Here is a 16,694-nt window from a genome sequence, read left to right as displayed (position 1 = left end):
CAATTTCATTTGCGACCACAATGGTCACAAATGAGTCGCTGTAATTGTTTCGTCGGTTGCTTCGTTAAGATGACATGGTCGTCGCAAATAATATAGAATTTTATGGCATGCCATGAACTTTTTTGCAACGACAATATGTCGTCGCTAATAAATATAATTTCTGTTTTTTTTTTTTTGCTTCTCGCAAATAACGTTTTAATTTTTTATTTATTTTTTCTCATTTTAATAATTAATGTTGTTTATTACTATATATTTAAATCTAATATTAAATATAATTAATGAAATTATAATAATAATAAAGAATTAATTAAAAGAAATATAAATTAAATAAAATTGGGTTAGTATTAATAATATAAAAATATATAATAGAATGTAATTATAAAATGTCCAAAAGTATAAATTATTACAGTAATAAAAATCTACTCTCTTAAGTTAGTAGCGTCATTGTCATCATCGTCGTTATCATCGGAACGATTTAGAGGCAGAGGACCTGGAGGGACATACGGCTCGGGACGAGTAACTGATGGGAACTGAATGTTGGGGTACATTTGAGCCATCAAATCCTGTATTATTCTGAAGCTCTCATACATCAGAAGGTTTTGCTGGTAACTCCATTGCAAGTATTCTTCTACATGTGGGTCCATACGTGTCATAGAAGATGTTCCTGATCGTGAGCCAGATGATGAAGCATCCCCTCGATAAACTCTTTGTGGGAGTGTGCGACCCACTCCAGTCTTGTGTCCTCTGTGGATTCTGAGAACCCGCTCCATAACACCCTCCTCATTAACCACAGGTGATGCAGATGATCCAGAAGTACTAGACTGCATCTAGATCTGCGTTCTCCTTTCCCCCTCCATCTAATGCTACAAATATTATAAGAAAAAACATTTAAATGCATCATCTAATTTTAATAAGAAAATATAATTAAGCATTATGAGTTTACTTACAAAAGTCTGCTCAGCTTGGGGATTAACCCAAGTATCCCCATGACTATGCATGTGCCCCCAGTTATCTATGGTTGACATCGGCTGTTGGGTCCTTGTATTGGCATGTATAGTAATTTCAATGTATATGAATATAGTATAATCGATTATCAAACTAACATTTACATTGAATAAATTATTAGAAAATACTAACTTTCTTCTCGCAATGTTGGGAGTACGATAGCCGACCATCAAAGTTTGACCACTTTTGGTTGCTACGATTATGTTTATTTATTTCTGACTTTTTCTGTTTATGATTAAATTCAATGTTAGTTAAGTTAACAATTTTTATATATAATAAAACAACAATATATAAAAGATTTACATTTACCTAAAAATTATCGGACATGAATTTATCGCAGCAACGACCCCAGTAATCTCGATTCCTGAGATTTTTCATGGGGTTGGCCCTAACTACACTCTTTTTTCGGCCCACCAATATCTTTAAAATAGTCATGGAGGTCACTCTTCCAATCCTTATAGCATTTTGAAGCCTCCCTGTCGACCACAGACCTGATGATACCGTAATCGCGGTCATAATCAAGGTTTAACCAATCCTGAAATACAATATAATCATGTTAAATGATTTTATTATATTTAAATTTAGATTAAATCAATAAACAATGAAGTTGAATAATTTATACCAGTAGGTGCTGCTCAATCTCTCTCTTATGCTGGATATCCACATCCTTCCAGGCATCATGAAAAGGCTCACAGACATCCCTAACATGAATTCCTACAGCACTATCGACCAGGTGCCGTACTTTCCAATTGCCTTCCAAGTACCTCTACGTTCCTCAAATGTGGGGGTGATCTTTCCATCCTTCTCCACTTTAGATGCGATCTCATGACCCTTAGCCTTCCCTCGACCTCGACATCGTCGATGTACGACATCCTGTGCTATAAAATGAAATTTAATTAAATTACTATACTTATTTAGTGATCATATAATATTGATGTAATAAATTTAACAAATTTATAATTACGTTCGAACATACCAGACTCACAGTGTGATGGCAACCTATAAGAATTGGGTGGAGGCTAAACTGCCCCTAAAGAGCCATCATATGTAGCGACTGGGCGAGACATGAATGTCTGTTAACAAATTATCATAAACGTTAATATCTTATTTAAGTATATGAAGAATCAACTTAAATAATTCTTGTGTTATGAAAATAAAAATAATGAGGAAAACTATAATCGCAATACATAATTTATATTCATCATCACTGTTAATGTCTTGAACGTCGCCACCCTCATTTATGTCATTACATCGTCAGAATTGTACATGTCTTCTTCAACGTAGTCTCCTAAGATTACATCATCCTCTACCAGTGTATCGAGGTCATTATCCCCAATAGGAGAATTATCTTTTAAAATTGCATTCAGTATTGTAATTTACACGTTGTGTCACTCATCCCATGACGCCCCTTTTCTGTAGAAATTTTGGAAGCATCTCCCTCCAGTTCTCTTAAGCGTGCTATCAAATTCACACTTGGAGAACAAAGGATAATGTACCAAAACATCTACCAAAGATGTGAGTGAAATTGAACGATAAACAAGCAAATTACAGTACCAAACTGTCTAAACAGGACAATTCAAGCATCAGTTACTATGTACCGATCCTTGAACGGGACTAAGGTTAATTCCTGCATGCACGTGCCAAATGCAAATAAAAAAGCCGTACCTGCGTACGTCTTTTTTTTTTTTTGTGACAATCCAATCAAACATAACAATTTAGATATCAACGAATTATGATTTTATAAAACTTTATCAAATTTTATGAAAATTAACACAAATGATTTTGTAATATTTTTTATTATTATCATAATAATAATTAAAACTTTTTTTCATTTATTAAATTTGTTCATATATTTTTTTCTTTCATTTATAACATTTTTTTCAAATTGTTTATAAATTTTTAAACTGAATAAATCATTTTTACAATAATATAATAATTAATTACTTTATTTACATTTTTAACGTTTAATTTTCAAACTTATTAATTATTAATTATCATTTAATAATTAAACATTTCACTATTTTTTACTTTTTATTAATTCTTAACATTTTGATCTAAATTTTTTTATCAACAACATAATCATTATCACATCAACATTATCATACAAATTTCAATCTAATTACCACATATTTCAATTTCAATTTCAATTTCAATTCTCATTCTAAAGTGTACAAAATTCTAACTTACAATTGATGATGTAGATTAATGGAACGTGGATGTTCGTTTATCCGCAAGGAATTGAGGAATCGGTGTTGTACATTAAAGAAAATTACAACAATCCTCCTATTTAAATTACCGAGAATGGTAAATTTAATTAATTCTTCAAATTTTTTTGTTCTTTTCTTAAAATCGTAAAATGATAAAATAGAAGGACTAATTTATGTGTGTTTATTTAAAATAATTGATATACTGTTCTTTAACAAAATTGATTATAAATATGGTTTTATTGTTATTTCAGGAATTCCTGAACTCATTGACAGTATTACTCTCAACGACGCTGGAAGAATAGATTACTGTCTTCGTCATCTACAACATCTCTTAGAGTCTACTAAGTAAGCGCAATATTTGCACTTTTATTTTGTTACAGAAAAATTTAAATAGATAGTTCTACTTTATCAAAACAGAATATATATATATATATATATATATTATAAGGAATTTAGCTCACTTTTAGTTATAGAAAATTTTAAATACACAGTATTACTTTATCAAAACAGAATATATATATATATATATATGTATTTATGTATATATTAGAAGGAAGCTCACTTTTAGCTATACCTTAGAGAAACAACCTCAAAGAGTATGTCCATCAAGAATAAATTTTAGAACAATTCACAATTGATTATTTTTTCTTTTCATTTCTACATTTTTTTAATTGCCATTATTTTATTGCAAAATTTACATGGTATAATTCTGAGATCAAATCATTGTAATTGTAGTCTCGAAATTGTTATCATGTTTTAGTACTTTAATTTATGTCGATCTTATAATAAAATATCCAAGTATTACCTGCCAATTAATTATTTTATAAAATTATAGTATATAACAAAATTCTGAAGATAGAAGTGAAGTTTTGTAAAACTTTCAGAATTTTTTAAAAATAGCAAAAATGAAATATTAGTAATTATCACACTGATATCACATGGTATGGTATAACTACAGAGTAACTATATGTAATTACATAATTACAAAAAAATGTTTGTAATTATATAATTACAAAAAAATGTAAAAACATTATTAGCTCATCTCCTAAACGTTAATTAAACATTTGGAAGAAGTACTACTAAACTAATTTATGAGACTACGCATGCTAATAATGCCCTTTGGGTAAGCAAACATATTTGGACATTAATTTATTTTTTATTATCATTAAATATCTTAATTTAATTACTTCTAGGACTATATTGGCTAAACAATCATTGCTTTATGTAACAAGTATTAAGAAGTACTAACACCCAAGTTTTTGGCAGGGCTGGAGCCAACGTGAAGGGATTCTATATTTGAACACTTCTTGATGACTTTGAATGGAATTCCGGTTACACTAATAAATTTGGCATCTACCAAATTGATCGTGAAAATCACTTAGCATGAATCCCCAAAGAATATGTTCGTTGGTTTCGTCAAAACCTCAAACCCATTCCCAGACTCGAGAATCGTAAAGTGCCAACCTCTTCATTGCTCTCTACAGCCTAATTAAATCAAGAAATATATATCATCTTTGAAAGGTCTGTTTTTTATGCAAGTGTTATACAGAGTCTTATAACACTATTTTTAACACTGATATTTTGTTGAATGTTTCGGATTTAGGAACTAGTAAATAATTGTGCAGAAAAAGTAATGCAGAGAATAATAGTGCAGAAACATAAATAACACCAGGAATCGGATCACAGTTCAATACGCACACATACATCTGCGGGACAATGCTTAAATAATGAACAATCCACTAAATTTCAAATAATTGCAGACACTAATCAGACTTGTATACCCAAAAACTCACTCATTAACGTTTTTGCTGCATGTCAAATCTTCTTAATAGCCTCCACTTTATTTGCTTTTTAGGTGGTATATATAAAAAAGTCTATATTGGACTCCTTTATCAAATCAGCTCCATAATTTGCTCAATATAAATCCCACTGAGATAGCTCTTCCCGCAAAAACTAATTATTCACGTAGCACCACAATTTTCGTTCACGCACACACCTCACTTCACGTACACATACATTCACATATATACCGGATGAATATATATATATATCTCCACGTGACAAGCTCATCACATACTTTTGTTTCCATTTCTACCACCTCATCAAATATATTACTATATCCTTGATGCATAAAATCTCCTAAATCTTCTTCGAAATTTCCTTCTAAAAACTGATTTTCATCAACAAAAACATTCCAAATTCGGAGAAATCAAGCAACCAAAATAATCTCTGCTCTTCTCTATAAACGCCAGTTACCAAAAGTACATGTTTTTAAATTTTTACAACCAATACTAACAAATTGCCAACTAAAATCCTAACAATCTTATTATAAGAATAATGCTAGAATACAAACTCTAATCTCAATTTTTTTTGTACCAACTTATAAGACCTGTTATTCTTATATTGATAATTATTTAAAAGATTATCACGTCAATTAATAATAAGTAACTACATCTACCCAAAGTGAATAGTTATGGTCACATCGGTATTGAAAACACAATTCCTAAATGACCCCTTATAATAGAGAAAATTGTCGAACTTATCCTTAGAGTGAATGAGTTTAATTTTTACACTCACTTTTAATAAATATCCTTTTAATTAATACAGTTATTTGACTCAAAAAAAATATTGATAAGGAAATAAAGTTTTAACTCTATCAGGATGAATTTTTGTGTCCTTTCTCCTTTATCATATGCAGACTAATCTAATTCTGTCGTACCATTATCCTGATCTCAACTCATTATTTCTTTACCTTAATTGGAGGTAATTCTAAAAACTATGAATACTACAGAAAAGTCTTATAGGTTTGTATACCAAAAAAACAAAACAAAACAAAAAAAATAGTGAAGAAGACAGAAAACGAAATTACTTTTTGTTAAGTTGTATGCGCCTAATTATATAGTCGACACTGAATTTGCCTCGTCATTTTGTCTACCCACCCACAGAAACAATTATTATACACAACCAAGAAAAAAAAAAAAAAAAACAATCTTTCACACTTAACTGAAAAAGTGTGGTAGTGCATGTAAATTCATACTTTAATTTATTTTTATTTTTTAATCAACATACTACTCATATCGTGACGCATGTGCATGTAAATTCATACTTTAATTTATTTTTATTTTTTAATCAACATACCACTCATATCGTAACGCATAGAATCTTTTAAACCTTTTAGAGTAATTCCAAACTAGCCTTAAAATACACGTACCTTATCTAAATATCGCGTAATATTAATTATTCTGCGTGTAAGGATTGTTATGATCATGCCCAAAAACACAATAATTGCCTCTTCCCTAATGAGACGTTTTGAAAACTACAAACACGATATATAGAAGGGATAAAGTTTAACTTCTCCCCAGTGAAGAAAGAAAAAAAAATAGAAAGAACGAAGTAACAATTCATGAGTAACACTCATGAAAATCGATCGTGTAAATAAATGGAAATAAATAAATAAATAAAAAAGTTGTTCGAATGGATTAGTGTGAGAAATGAATGCACCTAATTATGTAGAAGTGTGAAATTGCCTCTTGCCGTGCCTCATTATCGTCCCCACAGCACAGAGACAAGCATGCAAAAACACAATTAACAACTCATAAAAGCTTCTACATGAGACCCAATTTCAGTAAGATATAAGGAAACATGATTTTCTTACAAATGTGTTGGAGCACATTATTATGTCACTCATCATCGTTTCAATGGCCTCGTTCGTTTCAGAATGGACAGTTTCCAGAGAAGTCCCAACCAGAACCGAGATTGTCGGTTTTCAATTTTTCGAAACCGCAACCAAAGCGTGGGGAATGAAGAACCAATATGAACACATTCCACCAGCATCTGATCATGTTAGTTAGAAACCCTCTAGTCAAATGTGTTGGAGCACATTATTATGTCAAAATCCCGTGAGAAATACGAAAGAGTATTTGCTATGTACAAAATTTGTAACAAGAAAATCCTATTGAGTCCTTAACAATTGGGCTGAGGAACAAAAATTTAGCGCATTGAACCACCATTCTTCATCGTCCAAATGAACATGTGAGGCCAGTATATCCGCAACATGATTTCCTTCTCTGTAAATAAAAATAAATTAATTAAAAAATAGAATTACATCATATTCATATAATAAATACGGAAACACATGTGCGGGCACCATGCTATCCCAATAGGTACTGCACTAGGGGCCTATGGATTTCTAACAAATATTGATTGCTGTTACGTAGCTTAATGTGCAATCACTCTTCTACCATCACTCTTAAATTTACATTTAAAAAAAATATATATTTGTATTTAATATGATAATAAATAAAATAAGTTTTTTAATCTTACTCTTCGTACTATTTAATAAATTTATTGGAACTCTTGTAGCAAAAAAATAATACTTAATTTTTTAAAATCACGGTATATTTTCTAACATAAGTCATAGTATATTTTAATTTTTTTTTTAAAACATCACATTTCAACAATTTTTTTTTTGAGACCATAGATATTTTATATATTACATTACTTAATTGGAATTCATAAATTTATTAAGATTTAATCCTTTTAAGAATATGCATATTATCAAAATACCCCTAGAATATGTATTAAGAGTCAGTAATTTCTTCCGTTAGAAACCTTAACAAAAGGAAGTTTTTGTTAACAATTCATACTTCAAAACAAACGGATACTATGTTTTGAATATAGAAAAAAAAGTGTTATTAGAGTCAAAGTTTAGGGAAATTTTTATAACTAATCCTCATATATCACATCATGTTATTTTATGAAAGTTCACATTAAATATTTTAAATCTGAATCAACATCATTTTTAAAAGATTTATTAATCTTACCCGATAAAAAGAAAGCTTCATAGCTGTATGTACTCTATGTCACTCTTACAATCTATGTGGTTACAATTTGAAGAACTAAGAAACAGATCTATGGTAGCTTTAGAGATGGGAGGTGAAGCATGATGAATTAGAAGAAGGGAAGCTCGATTTTGAACAACATAAGTGAGAGTAAAAAAGATAGGGGCGATAGTTAAAGCTGATGATGAAAAAGAGAAGACGAGACTTAATATATTACCAATCATTTGGTAGTGGAATTCTTTTTTTTTTTTTCTTTCCTTTTCTAGTTCATATGGTGCCTTCAAGGTTAATATAGCTTACCAAAATAGGTTTGTTTTACTTAGAAATCCATTTTTTCAAATAAGGAAATAGGACAGGTCAACTAGGTTATAATTGATGGAGTATTTTCACTGGTTTCTTATGAATTTTAGGGTCATATTCAGTTTAACTTTCAAATTTTAAAAATTCTCACTTTCAGTACTGAATTATATATTAGTCACCTTAACCCAATCTATTAGAATTTATGTTAAAAACATATTAAAAAAAGAAGGCAATGCGATCATAACTTCTAATAAAAAAAAAACACATAATCACACTTAATTGCATATCTTTCTTAGTTTGGTTTTAACATATTTTCACCAAAACGGTACTAATTCAAAAATTCAAATAGTAAAATGAGAGTTTTAAAGTATGAAGAAAAACTGAAAATAATCCTAAAATTGAGAGAACAATTGTGAGATTAACCCATAATTGAATCTCAAGCCTCTAAAGAACAATTTATCACCAATTTTGCTAGTAAGGATCGTCAACATGTTGCACCCATATGACAAGTTTGGTTCGACAATTTTTGAAACGTTATATTTGAGTTATATTCTTCGAACAAGCTTAGTGATAAAACATTGTTGGGTCCACCCGTCTCTCATCTTGTTTCTGACATAGGATTCTCAATATTGTCTACGTAGTGTTGCCATAAGAAATACGTAGAAAAGGCAGAAAAAAAATGACATCTCACATTGTTAAGGCTTTATGGCATTATTCTCAATTATATGTACATGTTTCTGTTAATAGTTCTACTACACGAGAGTAATGGATACGTATATATCGACCTGAACATCAACATTCACTTTTTTAATTTTATAAAAACTTTTTATTTATTTCTGGTCGTGCCTATATAAAGACCACTTGAGAGAATGCAAGGCAACGAAGAATTAAGAATGGAAACTCATCAAAGTCTTTCTCTCTTATTACTCTTTCTGTCCTATTTGTTGGCATGCAATGTTGCTCAACATCATGACATAAGTCGGAAGGATTTTCCACCTGACTTCATATTCGGAGCAGCATCAGCTGCTTATCAGGTATATATATTGCATCCAATTGTAGTTGTTTTTTTTTTTACTACTTTTATGATATGTGGAATTCCTATGTTTAATATACATATTTGTTGGCACCGAATTGTTGTTGTTGATATTATTTTTTACTACGTTTATGATATGTGGAATTGCTATGTTTAATATATATATATATATATATATATGTATATATGTGTGTGCGCGTGACAAAAGTATGAAGGAGTTTTTTATATATATGTACATATATGTGTGCGCGTGACAAAAGTATGAAGGAGCGACAGATGTGGATGGAAGAAAACCCAGTATATGGGATACCTTCACTAAGGATCATCCAGGTTTAATACAAATACTTTTTTTTTTTTTTACCTTACCATAACGTATTTGCGATTTTATCTAACATTTCTGTACCTTCTCTTGAATTTAACAGAGAAAATAGCAGATCACAGCTCTGGAAAAATCGCAGATGAATTCTATTATAGATACAAGGTTTAAAATGCTTGACTTGCTATAACTACACAGTACATTTTTAGTACTATATGTCTATATTTCCTATATTCTTTCACAATTTCTTTGGGATACATGAACTTACGCATGAGAAAAACAATAGTGAAATATACTTTCTGTCTATGTGGGATTTGCAAATATTATTTTTTGTTAGCCTAAAAATGCTTAAATTTGTCACAGAGTGACATCAAGCGACTGAAAGAAACGGGTTTCGACTCCTTCAGATTCTCTATCTCTTGGTCTAGAGTACTACCAAGTACGTTTTACTTAGCATTGTATTAAAGTATTAAACTAATATATATATATATATATATATACACGTATATATGCATATTTATGCTTTCTTGATAAAATTTATCAAATTTTTCTCTCAAAATATAATGAAGCTTATTTTTTTATTTTAGATGGACGTAAAGGAGACGTAAATCACAAGGGAGTCCAATTTTACACAAGTCTCATAGAAACGCTTATACACGAGGGTTAATTTCATAACTTTTAAGCATTCAGCGTATTTTACTCATAACATGGTTTTGGGAATTCTTGTTCTGACTAGTTTGGTTTCCTTTGATAATTTGTTTTTATTTGAATTTTGTTTATTGATAAGTAGGCATCGAACCAATAGTGACTATATTCCACTGGGATTTGCCTCAAGCCCTAGAAGATGAATATGGTGGATTCTTGAGCCCGAAGTTTGTGTAAGCCACCATTTATGCATCTTTGGATCGATATTTATATTTTATGTATGGATCAAGACAGTGCCAAGGAAATTATCATTATGCTAATTGTTTTATCTTATTTTTTATTAATTTGTAGGGATGATTATCTCGATTATGCGGATTTTTGCTTCAAAACATTCGGCCATAAAGTGAAAAAGTGGATTACCTTTAATGAGCCAATTATTTTTACTACCAATGGGTATGAATTTGGTACTTTCGCACCTGGTCGATGTTCTCGTTATTATGGAAATTGCACTAGTGGGAACTCCGGAACAGAACCTTACATTGTGATTCACCACTTAATTCTTGCTCATGCGAAAGCTGTAGACTCGTATAGGAAGAACTACCTGGTCAGTAATTATCTTTATGTATTGATATAAGTTATGTATATATGTATATATATGTGCGTGTCATATAATTGAAACCGAACGTATTTGTTTCAAACAAATAAATATTGTTTAAAGAAGAGATTATAATATATACGGAAATAATAACGAGCGTGTGTATATATAATATTAGAAAATGACAATTTAATGTAAGCTTCTTGTGTATCCCTTTCAGGAGAGTCAAAAGGGAATCATAGGGATAACAATACAATCTTTGTGGGCCGTACCAAAGTTTCATACACCTGAATGTTGCCTGGCTGCCTATAGAGCCATAGACTTTGGTTTTGGATGGTGAGATGTCTAACACGTAAATAGTTAAGATTTCTAATGACTTCTTGAAGTTTAAAATGTATACAAGTAGCACAATCAAGTTTTGTGTCCCTTCATTTTTGTCACCTTTCATATCTTTTTAATAATATCATGACAGGTTACTTAAAATGCCATGTTGATAAAATATCATATCACATCAATGAAGAAATCATATTCTCAATTAAAATAATATTTTAATTGATGTGTCATGTTATTAAGAAATTCAAAAATATACTACACCACTGATCAAGTTGTTGTTGTTAACGACTATATATATATACCATGACTTATACAGGGTTTTTCACCCAGTCACATTTGGAGACTATCCAGAAACCATGAAATCTTTGGTGGGAGGCGGCCGGTTGCCTAAATTTACTAAAGAAGAATCCAAATTAATAAAAGGGTCATACGATTTCTTGGGTCTAAATTATTATTCTGCAAGGAATACAGAGGATTCAAATGTTTCATGCCCCCTTACACATCAAGGTCCCTTATGTGATAGTCATGTTAATTTCACAAGTAAGTCTAATACTATCATACAGTTTACTGTCTCTACACCTATTAAATTTGGAGTTCGTTAATATTAATCAATTAATCTTTAATCTTCACTTAATGTAATGATACAGCTTCGAAAAATGGTGTACCTATTGGGAAGCAGGTACTTTCTTTGTTTCCATTTATCCTCTTTTTTTTTTTTTGGGTGCCATGACTGAGTTTTTAGCTTAAATTCCAAGGCAACAGCAAGAAAATTATTTAAATTCATAGTTCTCATTCTATGTGTGTTAATTTTAACTGTTTTACGATTGATGATGTAGGTTAATGGAACGTGGATGTTCATATATCCAAAGGGGATTGAAGAACTGTTGTTCTACGTAAAAGAAAATTACAACAATCCCATAATTTACATCACAGAGAATGGTAAGTTGTACTTAATATTTTTCGATGGTTATGGGTTTTTCTTTTTATTCCTGTTAATTTTTAATTGAAATTACAAAATAGAAGTAATAATTTATCTAGTACTAACGTATCTGAATTTAATTGAAATAATCGTACTTGATACATAGTTCTTGACCAAACAATTGATTGTAGATATGGTTTAATTGTTATTACAACAATCCCATGGTTATGGATTTTTCTTTTAATTCCTTTTAACTGTTGGTTTAATTGTCATATGGTTTAATTGTTATTACAGGGCTTCCTGATCCCCTCAATAGTACTTCTCTCAACGATACTGGAAGAATAGATTTCTATCGCCGTCATCTACGACGTCTCTCATTGGCTATTAAGTAAGCGCCAATATTTGCACTCTTCATTTTCTCTACTAATTGTTTAGACAAACTAATAATGGCCTTTGGATAAACAAGCATATTTCGACCAGCTTAGTTAATTTTTGTCATCACTGGACATCCTAAATATTTAGTATTAGAACTACATTCGCTACATAAGGAGAAAGGACGTAAATACCGGTTAAAGTGCACGGTTTAGATTGTTACTCTTTATTCTTAAATAAAATCCGAACTATATTAGTCAAATGGTATTAATTAAGAGTAACGGGTAAGAATTCAGAACCATGCACTTTAAGTAACAAGTTTTGAAAGGTACTAACGCCCAAGGTTTTTGCAGGGCTGGAGTCAACGTGAAGGGATTCTATATTTGGACACTTCTTGATGACTTTGAATGGAATTCCGGTTATACTTATAAATTTGGCATCTACCAAATTGAACGTGAAAATCACTTAGCAAGAATCCCCAAAGAATCTGAACGTTGGTTTAGACAATTCCTCAAACCCACTCCCAGAGTCTTGAATGATGGCGAGCCAACTTCGTCAATGCTCTCTACAGCCTAATTAAAGCAAGAAATACGTATAATCTGAACAATATATATATATATATATATATATATGTATTTTAAATAAGGGCTGAGTGTGGAGAAGAAACGGTATTTGTATGTTTAAAAAGCTACTTTGAGTTTCAGTGTGTGAGAATAATATTATCTATTATGTTGTGTTGATCATTTGTGGGTTTATGTATTTTAATAAGTTCTTTTTCCCTATTCTACTAAGTTTTATTTCAAGACTTTGAAAATGCAATCCATAAGTGGCCCTTATCTTTTCAGCATATATATAATGGATTAGGTCATGTCCAAACATACTAATTACCTCTCTACTCATTCCCTTCTTTTTTTCCCATATTTTTAACTTAATAAGAGGAGCTTCTGAAAACTATATATATGAAGGCCATACATTTGGACATTTAGTAATCATTATAATCACCCCGAGAAAAAGCTAATAATGGCCTTTGGATAAACAAGCATATTTCGACCAGCTTAGTTAATTTTTGTCATCATTGCACATCCTAAATATTTAGTATTAGAACTATTAATTTTTGTCATCATTGGCTACATAAGGAGAAAGGAGATAAATATCGGTTAATGTGCACGGTTTACATTGTTACTCTTTATTCTTAACTAAAATCTGAACTATATTAGTTAAATGGTATTAATCAAGAGTAACGTGTAAGAATTTAGAACCATGTGTTTTAAGTTAGAAGTTTTGCAAGGTACTAACGCCCAAGGTTTTTGCAGGGCTGGAGTCAACGTGAAGGGATTCTATATTTGGACACTTCTCGATGACTTTGAGTGGAATTCCGGTTACACTTATAAATTTGGCATCTACCAAATTGAACGTGAAAATAACTTGACAAGAATCCCCAAAGAATCTGTTCGTTGGTTTAGTCAATTCCTCAAACCCATTCCCAGACTCGAGAATCATAAAGTGCAAAATTCTTCAATGCTCTCTACAGCCTAATTAAATCAAGAAATACGAATAATCTGAACAATATATGTATGTATTTTAAATAAAGGCTGAGTGTGGAGAAAAAAAAGTATTTGTATGTTTAAAAATCTACTTTGAGTTTCAGAGAATAATATTATCTATTATGTTGTGTTGATCATTTGTGGGTTTATGTATTTTAAATAAGTTCTTTTTCTTTTTTTAGTTCTTAGACCTTAAAATGGTGCCTTCTAGATTAATATAACTTACCATAATAGTTTTGTTTTACTTGGAAATCCAATTTTTCAAATAAGGAAATAGGACAGTTCAACTATGTTATAATTGAAAGAGTATTTTCATTGGTGTCTTGTGAATTTTAGGGTCATATTTAGTTTGACATTCGGATTTTAAAAACTCTCACTTTAATTCCTAAATTATATATCAGTCACTTTAACCCAATCTATTAAAATTTATGTTAAAAACATATTAAAAAAAGAAGGCAATGCGATCACAATTTAACTGCATATCTTTCTTGGTTTGGCTTTAATATTACAACAAAATGGTACTAATTCAAAAATCCAAGTGGTAAAATGAAAGTTTTAAAGTATGAGAGAAAACTGAAAATGATCGAGAGAGCAATTGTGAGATTAACTCGTAATTGAATTTCAAGCCTCTAAAGAACAACTTATTACCAATTTTACCAGTAAGTATCGTCAACGTGTTCCACCATATGACAAGTTTGGTTCGACAATTTTCGAAGCGTTATATATGCGGTTTGAGTCTTTGAACAAGCTTAGTGATAAAACATTGTTGGGTCCACCCGTCTCTCCTCTTGTTTCTGACATAGGATTCTCAGTATTGCCTACGTTCCTGTGTTGGCATAAGAATTGCGTAGAAAAAAAAAAAGACATCTCACATTGTTAACGCTTTATGGCATTATTCTTAATTATATGTATATGTTCTACTATATGTGAGTAATGAATAAGTATAGTATCGATCTTAACGTAACCATTCACTTTTTAATTTTATTAAAACGTTTTCTCTTTGATGACAAAATGTCAGAAAAGAACAAAATGTCATGTGCGGTTTGTCTTTCAGATCTTAACATAATTATTTACGTTTTGTCGTGAGGTTTGTCTTCCAGATCAACATGTTTTCTTAGAGAATTCTTTAACTTTTTCTTTACTCTCTCTCTGATGATGGGATGTTAGAAAAGAATAGAATGTCATGTGTTATCCGGGGACCATCACCTTTATATATAGATAACTATCTTGTTATCTTTTGGTATTTCTATTGTAGCTTATCATAAAAATAGAACTTACCCTTAAGTCTTTACAAATTAAAGGCCCACTTCCTATTAGATACATTAAAACCCTATTATACAAACCTTAGTAAATCACTTTTAAACATGCTTAACATTATATGACAGTCCGCTACACATAATTATTCACATATAAGCCCAATGTTGGATTAAGGATCCAACAATCTCCCACTTAGGTAACATCTGTAACCTTTTAATTATGCATTGTAAAAATAACTATATGAGGTCAACTTTCCTATCATTACTGAAATGTATCTGTAACCAATCCGGTCCATCAATCATACCAACATAGGATCAAAGCAGCCTTCGTTACATCTATCGTAACTGGACCCACCAATGGTCACATGTGCCGAAACAACAGAATGACATGGATCATGATGTGGATGTGTAGCATGTAAATTTCATGCAATGTGATCTTTGTTGGTCTCCGAATCGAATTCGGATGCGGAAGCGTAGGGGGAGGGAAGAGGCGGATCGTGTATAACAAAAATTTTCATAAAACTTTTGAGATATTCTATAGATTATATTAATTTATGCACGAATAAATTAATCTTATTAATTTATATATATCAAGAACTCAATCAGAAAAAATACCTGGAAGCCGACTCGGATGATAACTTGAGATCTTTGACCATGAACAGTCCTTGCTCCAAAGCGTTGTGTTTAGAAAACCAATGTCTTCCACGTCAATTCCTAAAATCCATGAAGACGTGTGTGTGAGCACACATGAGATAAAATGGGTTACAATAAACATCGAATTTTCACAAACACCAACGCATGCACGATGTGAAATTTTTAGAGAAAAAACTTTTCCTTCCTCATGTGTTGAGAATTTCAGCCAGCCTTAACAATTAGGGCTGAAATTGTTTTCTAAAATTGTGTCCACAATTTTCTACTATTCTCATATTTAAAGAGTAGAAGTCAAATTTCTAGAATGAATCCAATCTCTATCTCTAAGATAAAGCTTGTCAATTATCTCCTATTTAAATTTTGAAACCAAAATATCCTCTTTACCTATATCCTATATGGCCGGCCATTCTAAGGGGATTCTCATCCCTGTGTGGCGCCAATATCAGATAGGGAAGGAAGAGAAAATTATCATTTATCCTGTAGTCCAATTTTAACTCAAATTCAAATTCCAATTTAAGTCAAACTTAAATTAATTTGAATTCTAAATTGAACAACTTATCAAATAAGTTTAAATGGATAAATCTAGATGTGTTCAAATTCAAATTTAAAAAATCACATTATTTAAATAATAATTAATTCTCAATTAATTATTTTCAAGTGTTTAATTTTAGAATTCC

At 30.8% G+C, this 16,694-nt stretch overlaps 1 protein-coding gene across 1 annotated transcript; it reads left to right on the top strand.

Annotated features, from left to right (window-relative positions):
* Positions 1-9,246: 9,246 nt before the first annotated feature.
* Positions 9,247-13,309, top strand: LOC112090497 (beta-glucosidase 17-like). Its single transcript, XM_024161924.1, has 13 exons — positions 9,247-9,387; positions 9,647-9,716; positions 9,809-9,867; positions 10,066-10,141; positions 10,290-10,364; positions 10,493-10,580; positions 10,699-10,951; positions 11,163-11,278; positions 11,592-11,815; positions 11,923-11,954; positions 12,112-12,214; positions 12,489-12,582; positions 12,920-13,309. Exons 1-13 carry the CDS (start codon positions 9,247-9,249, stop codon positions 13,140-13,142), a joined length of 1,554 nt encoding a protein of 517 aa, XP_024017692.1. The 3' UTR covers positions 13,143-13,309.
* The last annotated feature ends 3,385 nt before the right edge of the window (positions 13,310-16,694 follow it).

This window comes from Morus notabilis, unplaced genomic scaffold (assembly GCF_000414095.1).
Source record: "Morus notabilis unplaced genomic scaffold, ASM41409v2 Scaffold938, whole genome shotgun sequence".
Lineage (NCBI taxonomy): Eukaryota > Viridiplantae > Streptophyta > Magnoliopsida > Rosales > Moraceae > Morus > Morus notabilis.
This window is presented reverse-complemented; position numbering and strand designations above follow the sequence as displayed.

Bases quoted from the DNA above. Each gene is read 5' to 3' on its own strand.
- LOC112090497 (XM_024161924.1), top strand. From the start codon at position 9,247: ATGGAAACTCATCAAAGTCTTTCTCTCTTATTACTCTTTCTGTCCTAT. The intron at 10,952-11,162 runs GTCAGTAATTAT...TATCCCTTTCAG, and splicing joins CGTATAGGAAGAACTACCTG to GAGAGTCAAAAGGGAATCAT. The intron at 12,215-12,488 runs GTAAGTTGTACT...TTGTTATTACAG, and splicing joins AATTTACATCACAGAGAATG to GGCTTCCTGATCCCCTCAAT.